This window comes from Haliaeetus albicilla, chromosome 11 (assembly GCF_947461875.1).
Source record: "Haliaeetus albicilla chromosome 11, bHalAlb1.1, whole genome shotgun sequence".
NCBI classification, from domain to species: Eukaryota; Metazoa; Chordata; class Aves; order Accipitriformes; family Accipitridae; genus Haliaeetus; species Haliaeetus albicilla.
The window spans coordinates 33,943,194-33,960,237 of NC_091493.1; the positions used below are offsets into that span (position 1 = coordinate 33,943,194).

Here is a 17,044-nt window from a genome sequence, read left to right on the forward strand (position 1 = left end):
TCTGTATAATGTTTAGTAGGGCTGGCAAATGATGACCATAAACTATAGTACATAGCTGCCTAATTTTGCATTGTGCTTTTAAAATTTTTTTCTTTTTTTTTATATTTTAGGAATGGGTATGCTTGCCAGTGTATATACAGATGATGAAGAGAGAGGCAACGCAATGGGAATTGCACTAGGAGGCCTTGCTATGGGAGTATTAGGTCAGTGAGATGGAGGCTCTGCTGGCAAGAGAAACCACCCCCCAGCCTTCCCCAAAGCAAGTACTTGGGATCTATGAAAGCAGCAGAAGAGTCTCATCGAGTGCAATGTTATCGTGCTGTCTCCAGATTAGATTCACATTGCATGTTAAGAATAGTTTTTCCCACAGAAGCACATTTCTTATGCGGATACATATGTCAGGCAATAGTCTCTGAGATGTTTGGGTTTTGTTTACACGGAAGAGTATTTTGGGGAGTGAAAAATATGGTTATTGTCATGATCAATGAGCTTTGTGGTTAGTTTTTTGTTTTTTGTTTTTTTTTTTTTTAAATTGAGCTTTTTGGGCACTGAGTGCCAATAGCAGGATGCCCAAATGCTTGCAGATGATGTTTGCTCAGTCAGAGACGTGGCTTCACAACTGTGTCCTTTCTTTCTTTCTCCCCGGCAGTGGGCCCACCTTTCGGGAGCATCATGTATGAGTTTGTGGGGAAGAGTTCTCCTTTCCTGGTGCTGGCAGCACTAGCTCTGTTAGACGGAGGTCAGTAAATACGAAGAGTCAATATCGCCATGTAGCACATCCCTTTCATATTACTACCATCTAACCCCCTTCTCGAAGAAATGTTACAATATTGATTTCTTTTTGCAGCTGTTCAATTATTTGTTCTGCAGCCATCCAGAGCACAAGCAGAAGTAAGTATTAAGGAAAAACACTCCAGGCAATGGATGACACTTTGCCTTTCCTAATCCCAAGCTTTTGTTTCATAGAGTCAGAAGGGGACACCATTACTGACACTTTTGAAGGACCCGTATATCATTATTGCAGCAGGTATGAGATTATTTTTTTTTATTATTTATTTTTCTCTCCTCTTTTCCCTTTAAACCAACTGTTGGTGTTATACCTGGCATCCTGGAATGCCTCAGGCTGAGCTGATTTAAAAATACTGTCATTTGCTGGTTTTATTTACATAAAGCTCAAAGAACTTGTTGGTAACACAGGATGAATATACCAGTAGAAACATAATAGGTAGAAAGTTTGAAATGTAGGTGTCTTTCCAGCTGAGAGGACACTAATGACTTGTGGTTGCTCCTTAAGGCAATGAGATGTGGCCATGAAACTTTCTATGAGGCATGTGAATAGGGCCAAGGCTTTCGGAGGGAGGGATTGCCAGCACATCCCAGGCAGGTGTAGGGAATAACACTGAACTTTGTTTCTGTTTGAAAAGGGAGTGAATTTGGTCTCTAGAGCATGGATTATATTTCATAAAAGGTCTAGGTTGAATGGTGAATGGCATTTGGTATTACATGTATCGTTTGTCTAATGAGTCTTTCTGTCTCAAGGGAAGTTTGCCTTTTTGCGTTGCATTTTGTTGAATATTTATTCTGAAGTCTGTAATTAAGCCTGGCCATTTTTAATGTTCATAAAATATCAGAAAAGAGATCATAATTTTTGCAGTTTTGTTTCTTAATCCTAACCTGTATGTCCAAGAAAGCAATTCTTCCAGGCATATTTGGGGTTTGCTGTTTCTTGGTGGTCTTAGAGAATGACCATGACCCTAACTCTTTGACTAGACACTTGGTCAAGCTGTGACTGAAGTTATACAAACACTTTTACTTGAGATATTCTTAGAGCATTAAAAGACTTTTTCATAGAATGAAAGCATTTGAAGGAAAAGAGTAGCAAAGACAGTACCTGTCATAAGAGATCAGATCTATCATTCATCTAACCCCGTACCTTGTCTCACAGTGCTTAAAGCAGGTGCTGCAAGGTGAGGTTCACCTAGCATATAAAGTAGATTTCTGGAGAATAAGGTAAACCCTGCCAAGGTCTAATGTGTGACAGAACTTGGTTTAAACCACAAAATGTGACCAGGGACTGATTTCAAGGAGTACTTATCAGCTGCTCATGCCAAACTAGTCTTAGCCAAGGAAGAGAAAAGGTACCAAAGACCGTGGATCCCACTATTTTGACCACATCCTATGTCCGCTAAGAGTGGGGATGGGCTTTGTTCCTGTTTTCTAACACATTCGCATGGCATTCAATTCCTGCAGCTATTCTCTTCTCTGAAGCTGTTTCAGCTGATGTTTCGGGGCTCTGTAAAGCAGGGCTGCGTGAACAGTCTCAGGGCAGCAAAAGAGTGAAAAGATTCAGGGCTGGGTAGCCTGCAATCAGGACTGTGTGTGTCAGAGAGACCTTACCTTTACTGCCCTGGCTTTTTTTGCCTCTTGCTTCCCTGCACGTGCCTGCAGGTCCTGCCAGTGCCTCCTGTTTCCCCTTCCCATCTTCAATCCAGAGCAGCTGGGCATGACCAGAGAAGGGAAAGGAAGGGTGTACAGAGGAGTAGAAACATAAAGACCCCCTGTTCCGATCCCTCCTGCTCTTGCCAGCTGCGCTGGGTGACCTGTCCCGCTCCCACCAAGCATCAGTGCCAAGGATCTGAGAAAGTCCCTCCCGTGGGTTACCGGCAGGGTTAGGTACAGCACCCAGGGTCTCTGCCTCCCAGGACAGAGACTGCCCATGCTTTGACAGTACGGATGATGTTGATGTTCTCTAACCACAGCCTCTTCTCCCTGTGATTAATTTCCCTTGCAGACCAAATTTGGGTTTTTTTCAGAGCTGAATGCCAAATACCAACTAGAAATTCAGCTCAGCCTTTTTTCTGGCCTATCAGTGCACACCAGTCCAAATGCAGATTTCTTGAAGCACCAGAAATACACTGTTTAAATGTTAATTGCTTCAGTTGGGAAGTTGTTTCTTTTTACAGTGAAAAGGGTCGGGAAGTTTCATTTGGTCTCCCTTACCCCAAGGAGCCTGGTATTTTCCTTGCTCTGTTTTCTAAGATGGGAGCTTCTAATTCTGATACTAACGGGGAAGGTTGGGTAAGCGATTGGTCGGGACGGCAGAGTAGGCTCCATGCTCTGACTCCTTGAGGCAATCGTGCCACATTTCTCCATATCTAAGCCAGGATAATGTCTTCTGCTTCACGAGGATGCTGTGAATGTGAATGTCCCACACTGCGTACGATGTTCAGATACAATGATTGTATGAGGAGAAGGTTAAAAGTCCCACTGGGTTTGCATGGCTCAGGGAGGGTTAGAGTTTTTGAATGGCTTTTAAGGTGGTTAACTACCTCATTAAAAAATTGACTGCATCTCTAGCGGGCTGACTTGTTAACCACAACTAAAAACCAGGGACATTTTAGGCATGCTGCAAATGGACTAGCAGCTTAAGTGTTCTTTGCACTCTTGATTTAGGTACACTAATTTCATGGTCTAAACTCAGATTCAATCTCCTGAGTGTGCGTCATACGCTTGAGTCATAATTGTTTGTATTCTCAAAGAACAAGCACTTTCTGACCAATTTGGCTTATCTATAGCACAATATTACTCTTTAACACAAGGTGTCTTGAACTCAAGCATGGTGCTCTTCTCTCTTCTTTCTGAGAGTATGACTGTTTTTCCTTTGATAACGCACATTGCCTGTGAGTTAATAACGGTGACTGTCAGGCAGGAGGCCAGTGCTCTCATTCACTCGCTGTATATATCGCAGTCCCTACGGCCAGTCCTGCTGCCTGTTGCCTTTGGTGCCAGCAATAGCTTTTGCAGGATGAGTTGTGGCCGCTCCTGTTGAACGTGCGCTCACCAGTCACGGTGGGAAGCTCACAAAGATGTGGGCATCAGAGGGACAGGACCAGGTCATATGGCAAGCTCATATGAAAACCTCTGCAAGAGGAACAAAATGTGAGCAAATACAGGTTCTGCCTCCTATGTGGATTGTGTCAGAAGTGATGCTTCAAAGTCAGTGCCATCAGTACTCACTGACCCAGGCGAAAGAAACGTTACTGATGTTTTTTGTCACTGCTGGTAAGAGCTAAGTGAATGAAGTCAATGTCATTCTCGCAGCCAGACCTCACTGACAGCGATTAAAGAAACTTTAGGCTTTACTAGGTGACAAAGCTGCATTGACGGACAAGTTAGTTTAAATTATCAGATCCAAAACCCAGAGTTGAGACAGATGTCATCATGAGCACATGTGTTCCTGAGAAAGTGTGTGACAGCTTTTTGCTGGGTACCTGGTTTTTCACAGAAAAATACCAGTGATGTCTATGGCACTCTGCCAAAAGCTGAGTGGGTTCCCAGCTGCGGAGATGGGATCCAGCTGGAAGGTTGCAATTTCACACCTTCTGGCCAGCATAGGATGTTTAATTTAAAGAAGAAACAATGTAGGATTTATGCCTTTGAGATATGGCCCTCTAAAGAGTGGTAAGCTCCATACAAGACAGAGGAAAAAAATATTTTATCTTCCTTTGGGGAAGCTTTGCTAAGGTAGCACAGTATTGGACTTTACCCTGAATTTGCAGAATATCAGCTCAAGTTCTCACTTTTCTTTTGGGGCACATCCTCAAGATCTGAAGCACCTTTGTCACCATGTACCTGACTAATTTGGTAAGCTGTGGTGATGCTCCCTGACCTAATGAGAAATAGATGCAACACACGTGTGCATGTACACCTGTTTCTCATTTCTTTGTGAAGTTTAAGAGTAGAATAAGACCTTTGCTATTGAAGTCATCTCTGTTAGAATGGCTCTGCACTGTTTGTGGCCTGAAATTTTTTCCAGCATCAAGGAAGCCGTTCGAGCATGGCCGATTTTGGCTCAGAAGAGGGCAGCCCTGAGGTGTTTAACTGAGGCTCCTTACAGACACTACACTAGTGGCAGCTTGCAGCAGAGTGGAAAGGTTAGCTTTAGATCTAACCTTTCGTCCGCAGGGTAGAGCAGTGCTGAACTGTTTCTCCTCGCCCTGGGAAGGGAGTGAGCCAGCTAGCCTGGAAGTTCAGTTTAGGAATTGTGAATACACAGTCTAATGTATTCTGACAGGTTTGAGCAAAGAATGACATCAGTGCTCATTTTGTTTTGAAGTGTATGATGAGGCACTTGTTCCAGGAGAAATAAAATTTCTCTGACCTCAGACAAATTAAGCTTTTTAAAAAAAAATAAAAAAGTAAAATTTGGATAGTAAATGACTGTAAGAGCCTAGAATATTTTCCTAAATTTCAGAGATTATAAATATTAGGAAGAAAAGTGGGAACACAAGTTTGAGGCTGTCACTTCTAGTGACTTCCAAACTCCCTTAAAAGTCATTTTGCAAGGGATTAGCAGAGGGGACATGTCCTATTGCCCTGCATTAGGCTCTGACTGCCTTGGGCTCTTTTCAGTAAGTGGGAAAGGCATCTTGAATCCAAAGAAATACCATGGGGTTTAATAATCCCTGCACTAAAGCTGAAGTGTGCTACTGAGGATAGACACACTTGGCACAAACCCACTGGAGTCTGGATCTGCAGGCAGTGGCATAGGGCAGAGCCGAGCCAGCGGGCAAGACAGAATCAGCATTTCCACTGCCTGTTATCCCTTGCGTCTGGGTGACTAAAGGTCCAGAAATTCAAAAGAGGTTTGGAAACATTTGAAATTCATAGGGGTGGGCAAGCTCAGCCAGACCCATGCTGTGCTGCAAAGACTTACTGGCTGCTCGCTCTAGGATCTCTACACAAAATTCCCTTTTGTAGAGGATAGACATCTCTGTGGTTGTCTCATGGTATTTTTAGGATCGAGACCTCCACATCTCACTGTAGTCATTCTCAGATGATGGAGGCATAGGGTCAGAACCTGCGCCTCTTACACAATAGGGCTCCGGTTTTGCCCCAGGAGACTAGGTAAAGACCAAAAGATTGTAGTTTTAGCTAATCATTTGTACAACAGTCGGACCTCATGAACTTTCTAAATGTCATCAAGCTCGCTGCAGACTTTCACATTATGAAAATAGCTTAACCTTTATTGTAGAATTTCTGGAATAGAAATATACAGAAAGTTAGTCTTCAGTGATTTTTGCATTCTATTCTATTTAACATTAATCAACATTTGCTGCATGGCAAATAGGACTGCAAAATGCAATGTTTTTTTGTAAAAGCATCCATTCTTTGCATGGCTTTTTGTTCACAGTCAAAAGAAATAATAACTACTTTTTTTTCCTCCTGCTCTTTCTCTAAGGATCAATCTGCTTTGCAAACATGGCGATTGCTATGCTTGAACCAGCATTACCGATCTGGATGATGGAGACCATGTGTTCAAAAAAATGGCAGCTTGGTAAAGTACAGCATACTATTTGCTCTGCTATGTTTTGTCTAATGACTGTCTCAGTTCTGGTCCTGTTAATGATGGTCCCCTTACACGCTTCAGGGTAGTAATTTTTTTTACTATCTTTAAATTGTTGGTGTTATACCTGCACAGTTGCAAACATCACTTTGTAAGAAAAATAGGTAGTGGATCGATGTTATTGCAATAGAGGCTCCAGTAAAGGGCAACACTCACATTGCAAGGAGAAATAGATGGAGGCAGCCACGGCGTTGTGCTTGTCCCGGCTCCTTCGGGAGCCCCAGCAGGACCTCTGGCAGCGGCTGCAAAATGCCCGTTGAGCCGCAGAGCCAGCCTAGCAGGGCAAAACGATTTGTTTGGATTCCCTTTGGGAAAAACCCCATCCTCAGTTCCTCGTTTGAATTGCCGGGAGCAGGCAGCCACAGGAGGTGCACTATGTTTGGTGCGGAGCATGCTCGTGGCAACACATACTCCTTCCAGGGCTGCTCCTGGTACCACGTGGAAGAAGGATGGACTTTACTTAAAATGTGGCCACCAAAGACATAAGGAACACTTTCCCTTGAATTTGATAATTTGACACTTTTCAGTGGTTACTTAGTCATCCCATTCAACAGCAAGCAACAGGAGAGCCCCAACTGGGACCATCTTATAACCTGTAACAGGGACACAGCCTCAGGAAACCAGTGTCCACAGGCAGACTGAGAATTTGTCCCACATATCAAGTCGGACTAAAGAGTAAAATCGGGGCAGTTACTTTCTTTTTGAGGTGAACAGAAGGGGGGGGGGGGGAGAAAATGGACTAACTTCCAGTGTCAGACTGTGTGCGGGAGGTTGATGTGAATTGTCTTGGGTGGGGGGTACCTGGCCTTCGTGTGCCACAACGCATAGTGCTGGTCCTCTGTATCGATCTGACTGGCGTTTACCTTTTTAATAGTTTGTAGGAAAGAGTTACCGTTACAAACACCACAGATACCTATTTGATAAAGTTAATGAAGTGTTCTGTGCTGTGACATTTTGCGAGGGTATTTTTTAATATCAACATATGGCATTTGAAAGAAAAAGAAAAATCCTTCATGAAAATGATGTTCAGCTAGCATCCGACTAATATCCCTACTCTGTAAATGTAGGTGTTCCTACATTACACAGAATGCACAAACCTGAGTTCTAATTAATGCAGGGTGGCCATAGGTAGCAGCCCTTAATGTGCTGCTGTACTGTTGAACATGGTAATGACTGCTAGCCTGTAATATAGCAAAATTAACACACAAACTTAGATATTTTAAACCTCGCAAAGAAAAAGAAAGATCGCTTCTCTACCTCCCTCACTACAGTTCCGTATTACTGGTACAACGAAAATGAGATTTACAAATCTCTTTGTCGAATAGAAGTTCCTAGAAGGAAAATATCCATTTTAAATTAAGACTAATTTTACCCCTTAATGATATAAGTAATTGACTCCATTACACTTTGTCTGATTTGACAGCATTAATTAAAGTTTTTTAAGCCTCCGAAATTATATCTTGAACTGCAGGGTTTTAAGCAAATTATTATCTTATGCAATTTGGAGATCCAGCTGTTTGAAGCATGATCTGAAGAAGGTATAAAGAACCTTGATTTGATCAATTAATGTTACTGTGCATAAAGCTTATTTAGAAAATGACGGTTCTGCTTCAGTATACCACAGCTTACACACCAACCTGCAAGTCTTACTTAACGAGCCTTTGCAGTTTGGGGTTTTTTTGACAGTTGTCAACGTCTGCTATATGTGACCATTTGGTATAAAATGCTAGCTCCAAGCAATGCAAAAATAGTTGCGGTTACACAGGTGAAAATATTTCCCTGGTATCACCATTGTAACCCACAGGGATTTTAATCACAGGATATTGCTGTGCTAAAAATTACCTCTTGGTTTTTTTTTTTTTTCTTATGAATATCAGAGAGATAGGAAGGAAGATGGATAGGCAGGAAATGAGAAAATCTATGTTGCCTTGGTGAAAGATGAGGAGCATATACACTTAAAAGAAATGGTTTGATTGTGCACTGTAATGTCACGGCTGCTGTCTAAATCTGTATTACCTGACTTAACAGTGACCAAATGGAAGGCTTGTCGTGGCGTGCGCTATTTTGTCAGATTTACCCAGTTTTGTCAGGTTTCCCAGTTTAATTTTTCTTAAGAAAATGCAAAACTTAGCGGGAACAACAGAAAAATACAGCGTTATTACTTCCAAGGCACATGAACCATTCAAGACCATTGCCCAAGGATCCAGCATCGGGCACAGCCGCCCTGTTTCTTTCCCTCTTGGATATTTTTCATACAATGCCACCTTCTCCTCAAGGGCAGTCCCTGCTCTCTCACACACCTGCATCATCCTCCCTGGCGTTTTCCAGACAGCGGCAGCCAAGGCAGTAGCACACTATAATATTTATTAACATTCCTTCTGCAAGGCAGCGGCTTCCTTTGACACTTCCCCTCCGGCTGGGTCCTGCCCTGGGACTTACCTGTAGGGAGAGGATGAATTCTCAAGTACAGCCTGTAATTGGCTTTTAAACCAGAGATATTTCTGGCCACCGTGCAGCCAGCATCTACTCCAGCTACAGCTGCTGCTGTGGAAACCTCAAGACTAGAAAAAATTGCTGGTCCCAACAGTATGTTTTTCTGAGTGGATGTGGGGGAGATGGGAGGGTTTGGGTACCCTCCATCAGGCGCCGAAGGAATGCTCGGGTGCCCTTATCTGCAAGTCATTACATATAATTAGGTTTTTTTAAATTTAAACCAATAACTAATTTTTTTAAATTAAATTTCACTGGAAATATATTGGCTAAATAATTTCAAAACCATGATTTTAAGGTTACTTCACCTTTACATTATTGATATATACTTGGCTTTGGTCGCTGCTTGACCAAGGACTGTATTGCAGCATTACAAACTCACCTTAACGCAAAGCTTCACGGCATTCACAGGCTTGCAGGGGGACCGTGACTTGCAAAGCCGCAGCAGCAGTCCTGCTGCCCACTCCTCCAGGGAGAGATTCACCCACCCCGACTGTCCTGGGCTTGCTGCATGTGCTGAGCATATGCTCCATAAGCCGTGCGACCGCAAAAGAGTTGCCTTCCTTGACCTATCCCAAAGCTTATTGTAGTTAGAGATGAACTTTTTGCTCTTTGTTGTTCCATCCCCTCTCCCATACCAGTTCTTGCAGCTGATGCTGAAAATCTCTTTTCAAAGGCGTTGCATCGCTCCTGCGTTTCATAGATGATGTCCTTAGATTTCATGAGAAGGCTGCAACAAACCGGATATTTGATTTTTTTTTTTTTTTTTTTTTTTTGGGGGCTATGCACAAAGAGTCTATTAGATACCTTCAAATCAAAATTGCAGTGTCTGGAATTTATTAGTTTCTTCTAACACTTCACTAAAATCATTGCTGATAAAACATCTCATTCATATTTTTCAGGCGTTGCTTTTATTCCAGCTAGTATCTCTTATCTCATTGGGACTAATCTTTTTGGGATACTCGCACACAAAATGGGAAGGTATGCTTAATTTAAAAATACTAATAATCTTCCAGTCGGTTCATGTACCATTTCCAGTGTTTCCTGGGGCAGTTTTTTGATGATGGAAATTATTAAAGTTTGTTCTATAGTAGCAAGATCGCTTTTTTTGAACATGTTGCTACTTCAGTTGTGTAACTCGGCACTTCATACATGACTTTGAAATATTCAAGATCAGCTCTAACATCTCGGTATCACCGATCTCTGAGTGACATTTCTTCTTTGATAGGTGGCTTTGTGCTTTACTCGGGATGCTAATCGTGGGAATAAGTATTTTATGCGTAAGTAGAAGTTTGTATATCTTTCAAACCACCTGAATATTTGTGTGTTCATCTTCAGATATGTGCTTTCCCCATGAAATTTTGCTGAAGTTTCTGCTTTATAAATACGTTATTAAACAGTGTGTAGCTAATAGGTTCTAGATCAGAGTTTTGAGTGCTTTCAAATTTCAATGCTTCAATTATTTTGAAGGAAGACTGGCTCTGAAAGGAGGAGGATGATCATCCCTTTTTTTTGAGCTGTCACTCAACAGTTTATTCTTGCTCGTAATAGTGTGTCAGTGGTTTAATTGCACAGTTGTCTGAAACAGTAGCCCAGAACAAGGATCAAACTCTAAGTTGCACATTAGTTATGGCACGCTTGGTACTTCTCTGAGAATTTATTTTAGGAAAAAAAGCCCCCTAACCTCATTAGCATGTGCAGTGTGACTTAATTAACTGTCTGAAACTTCCTTTGTAGGTACCGTTTGCTAAAAACATTTATGGGCTCATAGCACCAAATTTTGGAGTTGGATTTGCCATTGGTAAGAAAATTACGACTTCTTACAGTCTGTTGGTTATTCAAAAATGATTTTATATGAAGTTACGTGGAAAATTACTTTTGTTGTCATTCTGGTCTGACAGTGGTGAAGCCTGAGCTGTGGCCCAAACTGGTAGGTAAAGGAAGAAAGTTTAAAGGATGGTGCACAGGCAGTTTGAACCGGGGTGCTGTTAGACAAGCTGGATTCTAAAGTCTGTCCAGAATTGCTCCATTGACCTAAACGGATCTTTCAAACTGTCCATGAATTTATACCTTGTTTTCAGAAATAAAGCAATGCGCTGCCCAAAACCCACAGTCTTTCCTGTTGTGGAAAAGAATTTATATAGACATTTTCATAGAACAAAGAAAAAACAGGCTTAAACAGGAATTCCCAAGCCCATGCACATGTACTCTTCTTCCAAGTAACATGTGTGAACTTTGCTTATGCTGGGCCACGCAGTCAGGCTGGAGTGGAGACCGCAGCTTGGGTTTTAGCACTTGGCTGGTCAGCAAATGTTCTGGGGCATCTTCACACACAAGGGATGTGTGGTTAGGAAAGAAGTTACAGGCACAACTACAAATCCTCCGGTATCTCAGCAGTTTCATCAGCTGTCTTGTGCTGTTTCTTGCTAGCAATGAAAGCGTGGGTCAAAAGATGTATTAAAACCACTGTAATAATTTTGGTTAACTGGAGGCTAATGCAATCTTTTAGGCCTACAGTAAGTGTAAGTTCATACAAAATAACTTTCCCCTAAATGAAAGCTACTTGGCTGGTAATGTGAGAGCCTTTGCACGGACAGCTGCTGGGAAGTGGTTGATATGCTCTAAGCTCACATCTCTCTTGTTTTCTAACGAGGGTCACAGGTACATGTCTATACATGTCCTTACATGACTCAGACACAGTAAAGACCATAAAAAGCACAGATAATACAGTCTATTTTTACACAAATCTTCTGCTCATTTAAGAGTAAGCATCCTTTTAGTTGCTTTTGCGTCCCTTTTTAGCACATAGTTGGCCAAGACATTAAAAGAAGAAAAAAAAAAAAGGCAGTATTTTCCTGAAATATGTTTCCCTCCCTCATGACCAGGAATGGTGGACTCCTCCATGATGCCAATTATGGGCTACCTTGTAGATCTGCGTCATGTATCAGTCTATGGTAGCGTGTACGCAATAGCTGATGTTGCCTTTTGCATGGGCTTCGCCATAGGTAAGTCCGGCCTTTTCCTGCCTATAATGCACAGTTAAGAAAAAAGAATCTGCTACGATGCCAGGAGTGAAGCCCAGTGACGTTCACAGGCTTTATGAGCAGGGATTCTTATTTTCTGCAGGAAATCAAAGCAGAGGGAATTGTGTTTGGCATCTGTTCCCCTCCTCTGCTGTGATGCCGTGCTCGGCTTCATTAGCTGTAAGAGGCTTGAAGGTATCGGGCACTGAGCACAAATAGGATATCCCTAGGAAAGGGGCCTTGGAACATTTAAAACTAACACCACAGCTGTGCTCCCAATAGTCTGCGAGGGGAATAACTCCCCACTGACCCCCAGCCTCCTTGAGTGCACGATTCAGATGCCCCTAGGAGCATCTCTAATTTCTTCAATGAATGTGGAGTACGGAGCCAGGAAAGGTTTATGTTATAATTACAAACATGTCTTTACATTCCTCAAACCAATTTGTAAAGCGGGAGTTTTGTATATAAAATTACTGCTGTTTAAAGTGACTGCTGCAAATTTTGTGTCCGAACGATCTTCAGAAAAGCGTTTTTATTTCTACAAGGTCCCTCTGCTGGTGGTGCCATTGCAAAAGCCATTGGATTTCCATGGCTCATGACAATTATAGGGATTGTGGATATCCTCTTCGCTCCCCTGTGCTTTTTCCTTCGAAGTCCACCTGCCAAAGAGGAGAAAATGGTAAGCATAACACAGCTTCTTTCTTTTGGTTTTGTTTCAGTGAAACAAATTAACTTGTTTCTGCATCTTTGCCTCCAATTTCCCCAAAAAGGGACCAGCACAGTTTATTCCACCCTCATGCATTGTCTTTGGAATGAACTCTCTCTCTTCCTTTTATGTCTAAGATGTATAAAGAAAAGCTTTTTATTAGTTACATGTTACAAAGTCACAAATTTGATTATCACAAAACAGGGTGCAGCAGACATTAATCTGCAACAGCATCCGCTGTGGTGGAGTCAGTATAAAAGGCATTTTTGTTTTCCTTGAAGTGCCAGAAATGTATTGACCAATTTTGTTTTATTCCTTTGTGTGCCTCAACCTGTTTTTTTCTCGTGGTCCTCTACAGTATATTTTGCATCATCTTTTTTCCTTCTGCCTCCATACAGATCACCTGCCCTTACAAATTCATGGCTTCTCTTATCCTATCTATACCATGGGCCTTATCCTGACTCTTTTTTTTTTTAATGTAACTTTGCCAATGACTTAGTTTTCTAGAGCAGTCAGTGCTCCCCAGCTGCTGTGTGGTGTGTAAGAAGAATGATACTTGGCTAAATCAGCATTTGCCCATTCCCCTGCAGCCCACAGTGGGTATCTAGGGACAAGTATCAGAGTAGGTGAATGTCTTGTGATACATCCCTAAAATCAGGGGCTAAGAGACCTAAGTCAAAAGTGACACTGTGATTAACAGCCTTTAACAGACTTCTTCCCCATCGATGTTCACATTTGCTAAGTATATGTAAAAGTCTAGTTTTCACAAGACCTGGAGTGAGGAGTTCTATCTATTCCATGAGTTCTGCCCCAGAACACTCACAAATGTGCCTGCAGGAACGTTTCACTCCTTCACTCCTATTGCACACTGTTTGCTTAGCTGGTCACACACACACACAAAAAAAATTCCTGCTTTGGTTGTAGTAGTCCTTTTTTCCTTCCTTTCTCCTCCTATACTGTTCTCCTTTCCTTTCCCATTTCTGTAGCTCAATTTGCCCTTTCATATAATGCCCTTTATCTGCTCCCCTACGCTGCTGTTGCAGGACTTGCTGTTCCTATAGATTTATAGTAGATCAGGTTCAAAAGGCATCTTACTGCAGGAGGGGATCCATTGCTTTCCTCACTAGGTTTCCTCTGCTCAGCAAGAAGATGGGAAGATCCCAAAGGAATTACAAGGCAGTGCAGTCAGTAAGCAGACCAATCCCTATTGTGATTCCAGGGCTGGGGAAATCCTGGAAAACAAGTACCAATCTCTGCTGAAACACGTGTCACTATTTAGGTGATGTAGGCCTAGCCCATCCAGTGCTCCATCCTTGCTCATGCTGAACAAGGTTGTCTGGGGCCCAAAACGTAGTTGCTAGTTGTTTATTCCGGTGAAAAGAAAATGTAATTTTGCACTGCCATGGTCTTACTATGCAGCACCACATCTCTGCAAGGTAAGGACAGAACCTGCCTGTGTGCTGCTCATGCTTTGTGCTGTCATGAGCAGAACAGAAGGTGGAAAAATGAATCTTGCTAAAATAGGTGCCTACGTGAGACCAGAGACCTTTCATTTTGCACATATTTGGACTGCAGCATCCCAGAGATTCCAGTTAATCCCTTGTCATGACCTTTGCAAACTACACTGGTTTTTTTTTTGTGGTTTTTTTTTTTTTTTTTTTTTCATTGACTAAGGCAGAAGACCAGAAAGAAGGAAAAAAACCAAAAGCTGTTGTTTGCTAGAGATACACAGTTTATCGTGTGCTTCCCTGGTCACTGCCAGGGTTTTACCTGTAACACAGTAATCACTGCAGGGTCAGAATCTCTCCCCATGGCTTAAACACCTTCCGCTGTCTGAACATACCTTTAAATGCAAAGTGACTCCTATGCCCACAGTGGCTTGTGGCAGTGAACTGTTGTGCCATCTCTTTTGGGTTTGAAAAGAGTCAAAAGGAGGGTCCCTACTTTGTGCTCTTTGCATAATTAATTAAAACCCAAACAATTACATTCAGCACGAAACACGCTATGCAACCGCTCCAAGTACAGACTCCAAGTGTCCTAGGAAAAATTCATCCCAAAGAATGTAATATTGCAGCTGGCCTCCAACTATGATAATCACTTTTAGCTTGCTGTGGATGTCAAGTCACAGTATTTGGACAACAACTCTCAGCAGAGCCCTGTTGTGCTGTCCTGGAGCTCCACAGAAAGGGGTGGGAAAAGCAAAGCTCGTAAGGGACACTCACCTTGAGCAGTAGGACTCTTGTTCATCTGGCTTTTAATAGATGGAGATTAAATACAGGAGAGGTAAATTACTGTAACTGGAGAGCAGGTAGACGTATTTCAATTTAAGCCTGTGGATTAAATACCGGTTCCAGTACAGTAATAGAAATGTGCTGGTGATGTCTTGGGGCCAAGATCCCACCTCACACAGACCTATGGGCTTGATTTACTCTAACTGAAATCAGTTTGGGTTCTACTTTCAGGGAGGAGAAGTGAATCCCTGAGTGGTAGAGTCAGCCACAGACCTCACCTGGATGCTAAGCAGAAGTGCTAATATTCATATTCCATTTTCTTTTAGGCAATACTCATGGATCACAATTGTCCCGTGAAAACAAAAATGTACACCCAGAACAACATCCAGTCCTACCCCATAGGTGATGAAGAAGAATATGAAAGTGATGAATAACATGAAAAGCCATATAACATATTTTGGTGTACAAAATGCAGTGTTTCATGTGAAACATCTCATCCAGAAATAGGTTTTAGTTGTACTGTATGTTTAATAGTGAAATGGTCAAAAAAGCCAAAGGTATATTATCCATCGCCCATGGTTATAAAGCAGACTGCTAACTGCCTTATGGGGGGGGGGGGGGGGGAGCTTTTATAGAGGATTTGTATAGTGCTAATCTTTATTTTGTGTATTTAATTTTATTGAATATTACACTATATTTTTTATTAAATGTGTAGTACAAATGCATATAAACATGTGAATTTTAACTATTTGTTTTTTAAAGTCAACTCCTTGACATACAGTATTTCGTATTTTGTTTGGAGTTATGAGTTACTGTCAAGAGCTTGGGTCTTTCTTACTTAATTGGAAGGAAAAAAAAAAGCAAAGCTCAAAGAAAACCTATCCAATTTGCCTCCTTTTAAACTGTACCCTTGTAAGTACATTGAGAGGAGCTGAAGGCTGGAAGTCAGAGCGTGGACATTGCTGCCACTTTTTTGATCAACATTAGGTCATACATTAGTAAAATAAAAGGCACAACTTCTTTGCCAGTTTAAAAAAACACGCTCTCCTTGAACCACTCATGGAATGTTGGGGAAAATAGCGTTTTAAACAGATGAGTGTATTGCTGTTAGTCAGTACTATTTAATGAAGTTTTAATTAGTTAACTAGTTGTGCAATATCAAGCTCCTGAAACACACAACACTGGGTAAACAAGTAGGTCTGAATGTGCACTGTTTCTTTCCCTTAAAGGGAATAAGGACAGCATGAAGATACTTTTTATATTTCTATCTTTTGAACCTTTTATTTTTAACATAACTTTATTTTAGATGCATCTTAAATGACTGGTTAAGAAAAGCTGCAGTATCACAGTATTTAGTCTTAGCATGTACTGAAAGTTAAGCTGATAACTTAAGCAGTTCAAACAAAAAAAACTATTTTACATGCATTTGCATACACATCTAGAAGTTCAATATACTTTTTTTTTTTAAAAAAATGAGCTAAAATATCACCTTTGCTAAAAATAATGAAAAAAATGACCAGTTTGTTGCCAATATCTCTTAACATTTGGGGACAGAGTCTAATATAGGTAAAGGACTGTATTAGGCAGTTCCTATCTGCACTGAGAAAAATCAGACTTTGAAAGAAAGCATTTTAAAATAATCCTGATGTCCTTATCAACTGTGTTGTATCTTTTCATTTGTAAAATTAAAATCTTTATGTGCCTTCTTTCATGTAATTGCAGATGTTTTATGTACTGCAGCATAGATACTATGTTTACATATAGTTTTGTAAAGCGTATATACTATGGTCAGAAAATATAAAAAATATAGTGGATCAAACTTCAAGTATTGCTTTGTCAATATACATTCAGATCATGTTAAAATAAAGTTACCTGAAAGAAGTACATGATCTATTGTAATAAAGTAAAAATAATAAAAAAAAATCATCCCCCTCATGATTTGCCTTCTGTATTGTGTTTTACTGTATACTAGGGCACAGGGAAAAAGCCGACAAATAGTTCAGGTTGTGGGAAAGCACTCCTCATTTCTAGTCCGTTTGTAACTCAGGACAAACATTTTCACTCTAGGTTACAAATACATGCAACTTGTTTAAGTAACCACGATAGCTTCTACAATCATTGTCACATGGCTGCTGGTCTGAGATTTAACCTTTTGGGAAATCGATAAGGCCAAAATGTGCAGTACCAG

The 17,044-nt window shown here is 41.3% G+C and overlaps 1 protein-coding gene across 1 annotated transcript in view; it reads left to right on the forward strand.

The window, feature by feature from the left end:
• Positions 1-16,796, forward strand: part of SLC18A2 (solute carrier family 18 member A2) — a 31,573-nt gene extending 14,777 nt beyond the window's left edge. Inside the window, exons 6-16 of the mRNA XM_069797072.1 lie at positions 111-203; positions 650-739; positions 848-891; positions 967-1,027; positions 6,242-6,337; positions 9,799-9,877; positions 10,125-10,176; positions 10,634-10,697; positions 11,782-11,901; positions 12,465-12,598; positions 15,183-16,796. Coding sequence (XP_069653173.1) covers positions 111-203; positions 650-739; positions 848-891; positions 967-1,027; positions 6,242-6,337; positions 9,799-9,877; positions 10,125-10,176; positions 10,634-10,697; positions 11,782-11,901; positions 12,465-12,598; positions 15,183-15,290 — 941 coding nt within the window. The 3' untranslated portion in view covers positions 15,291-16,796. The remainder of the gene's footprint in view (positions 1-110; positions 204-649; positions 740-847; positions 892-966; positions 1,028-6,241; positions 6,338-9,798; positions 9,878-10,124; positions 10,177-10,633; positions 10,698-11,781; positions 11,902-12,464; positions 12,599-15,182) is intronic.
• The last annotated feature ends 248 nt before the right edge of the window (positions 16,797-17,044 follow it).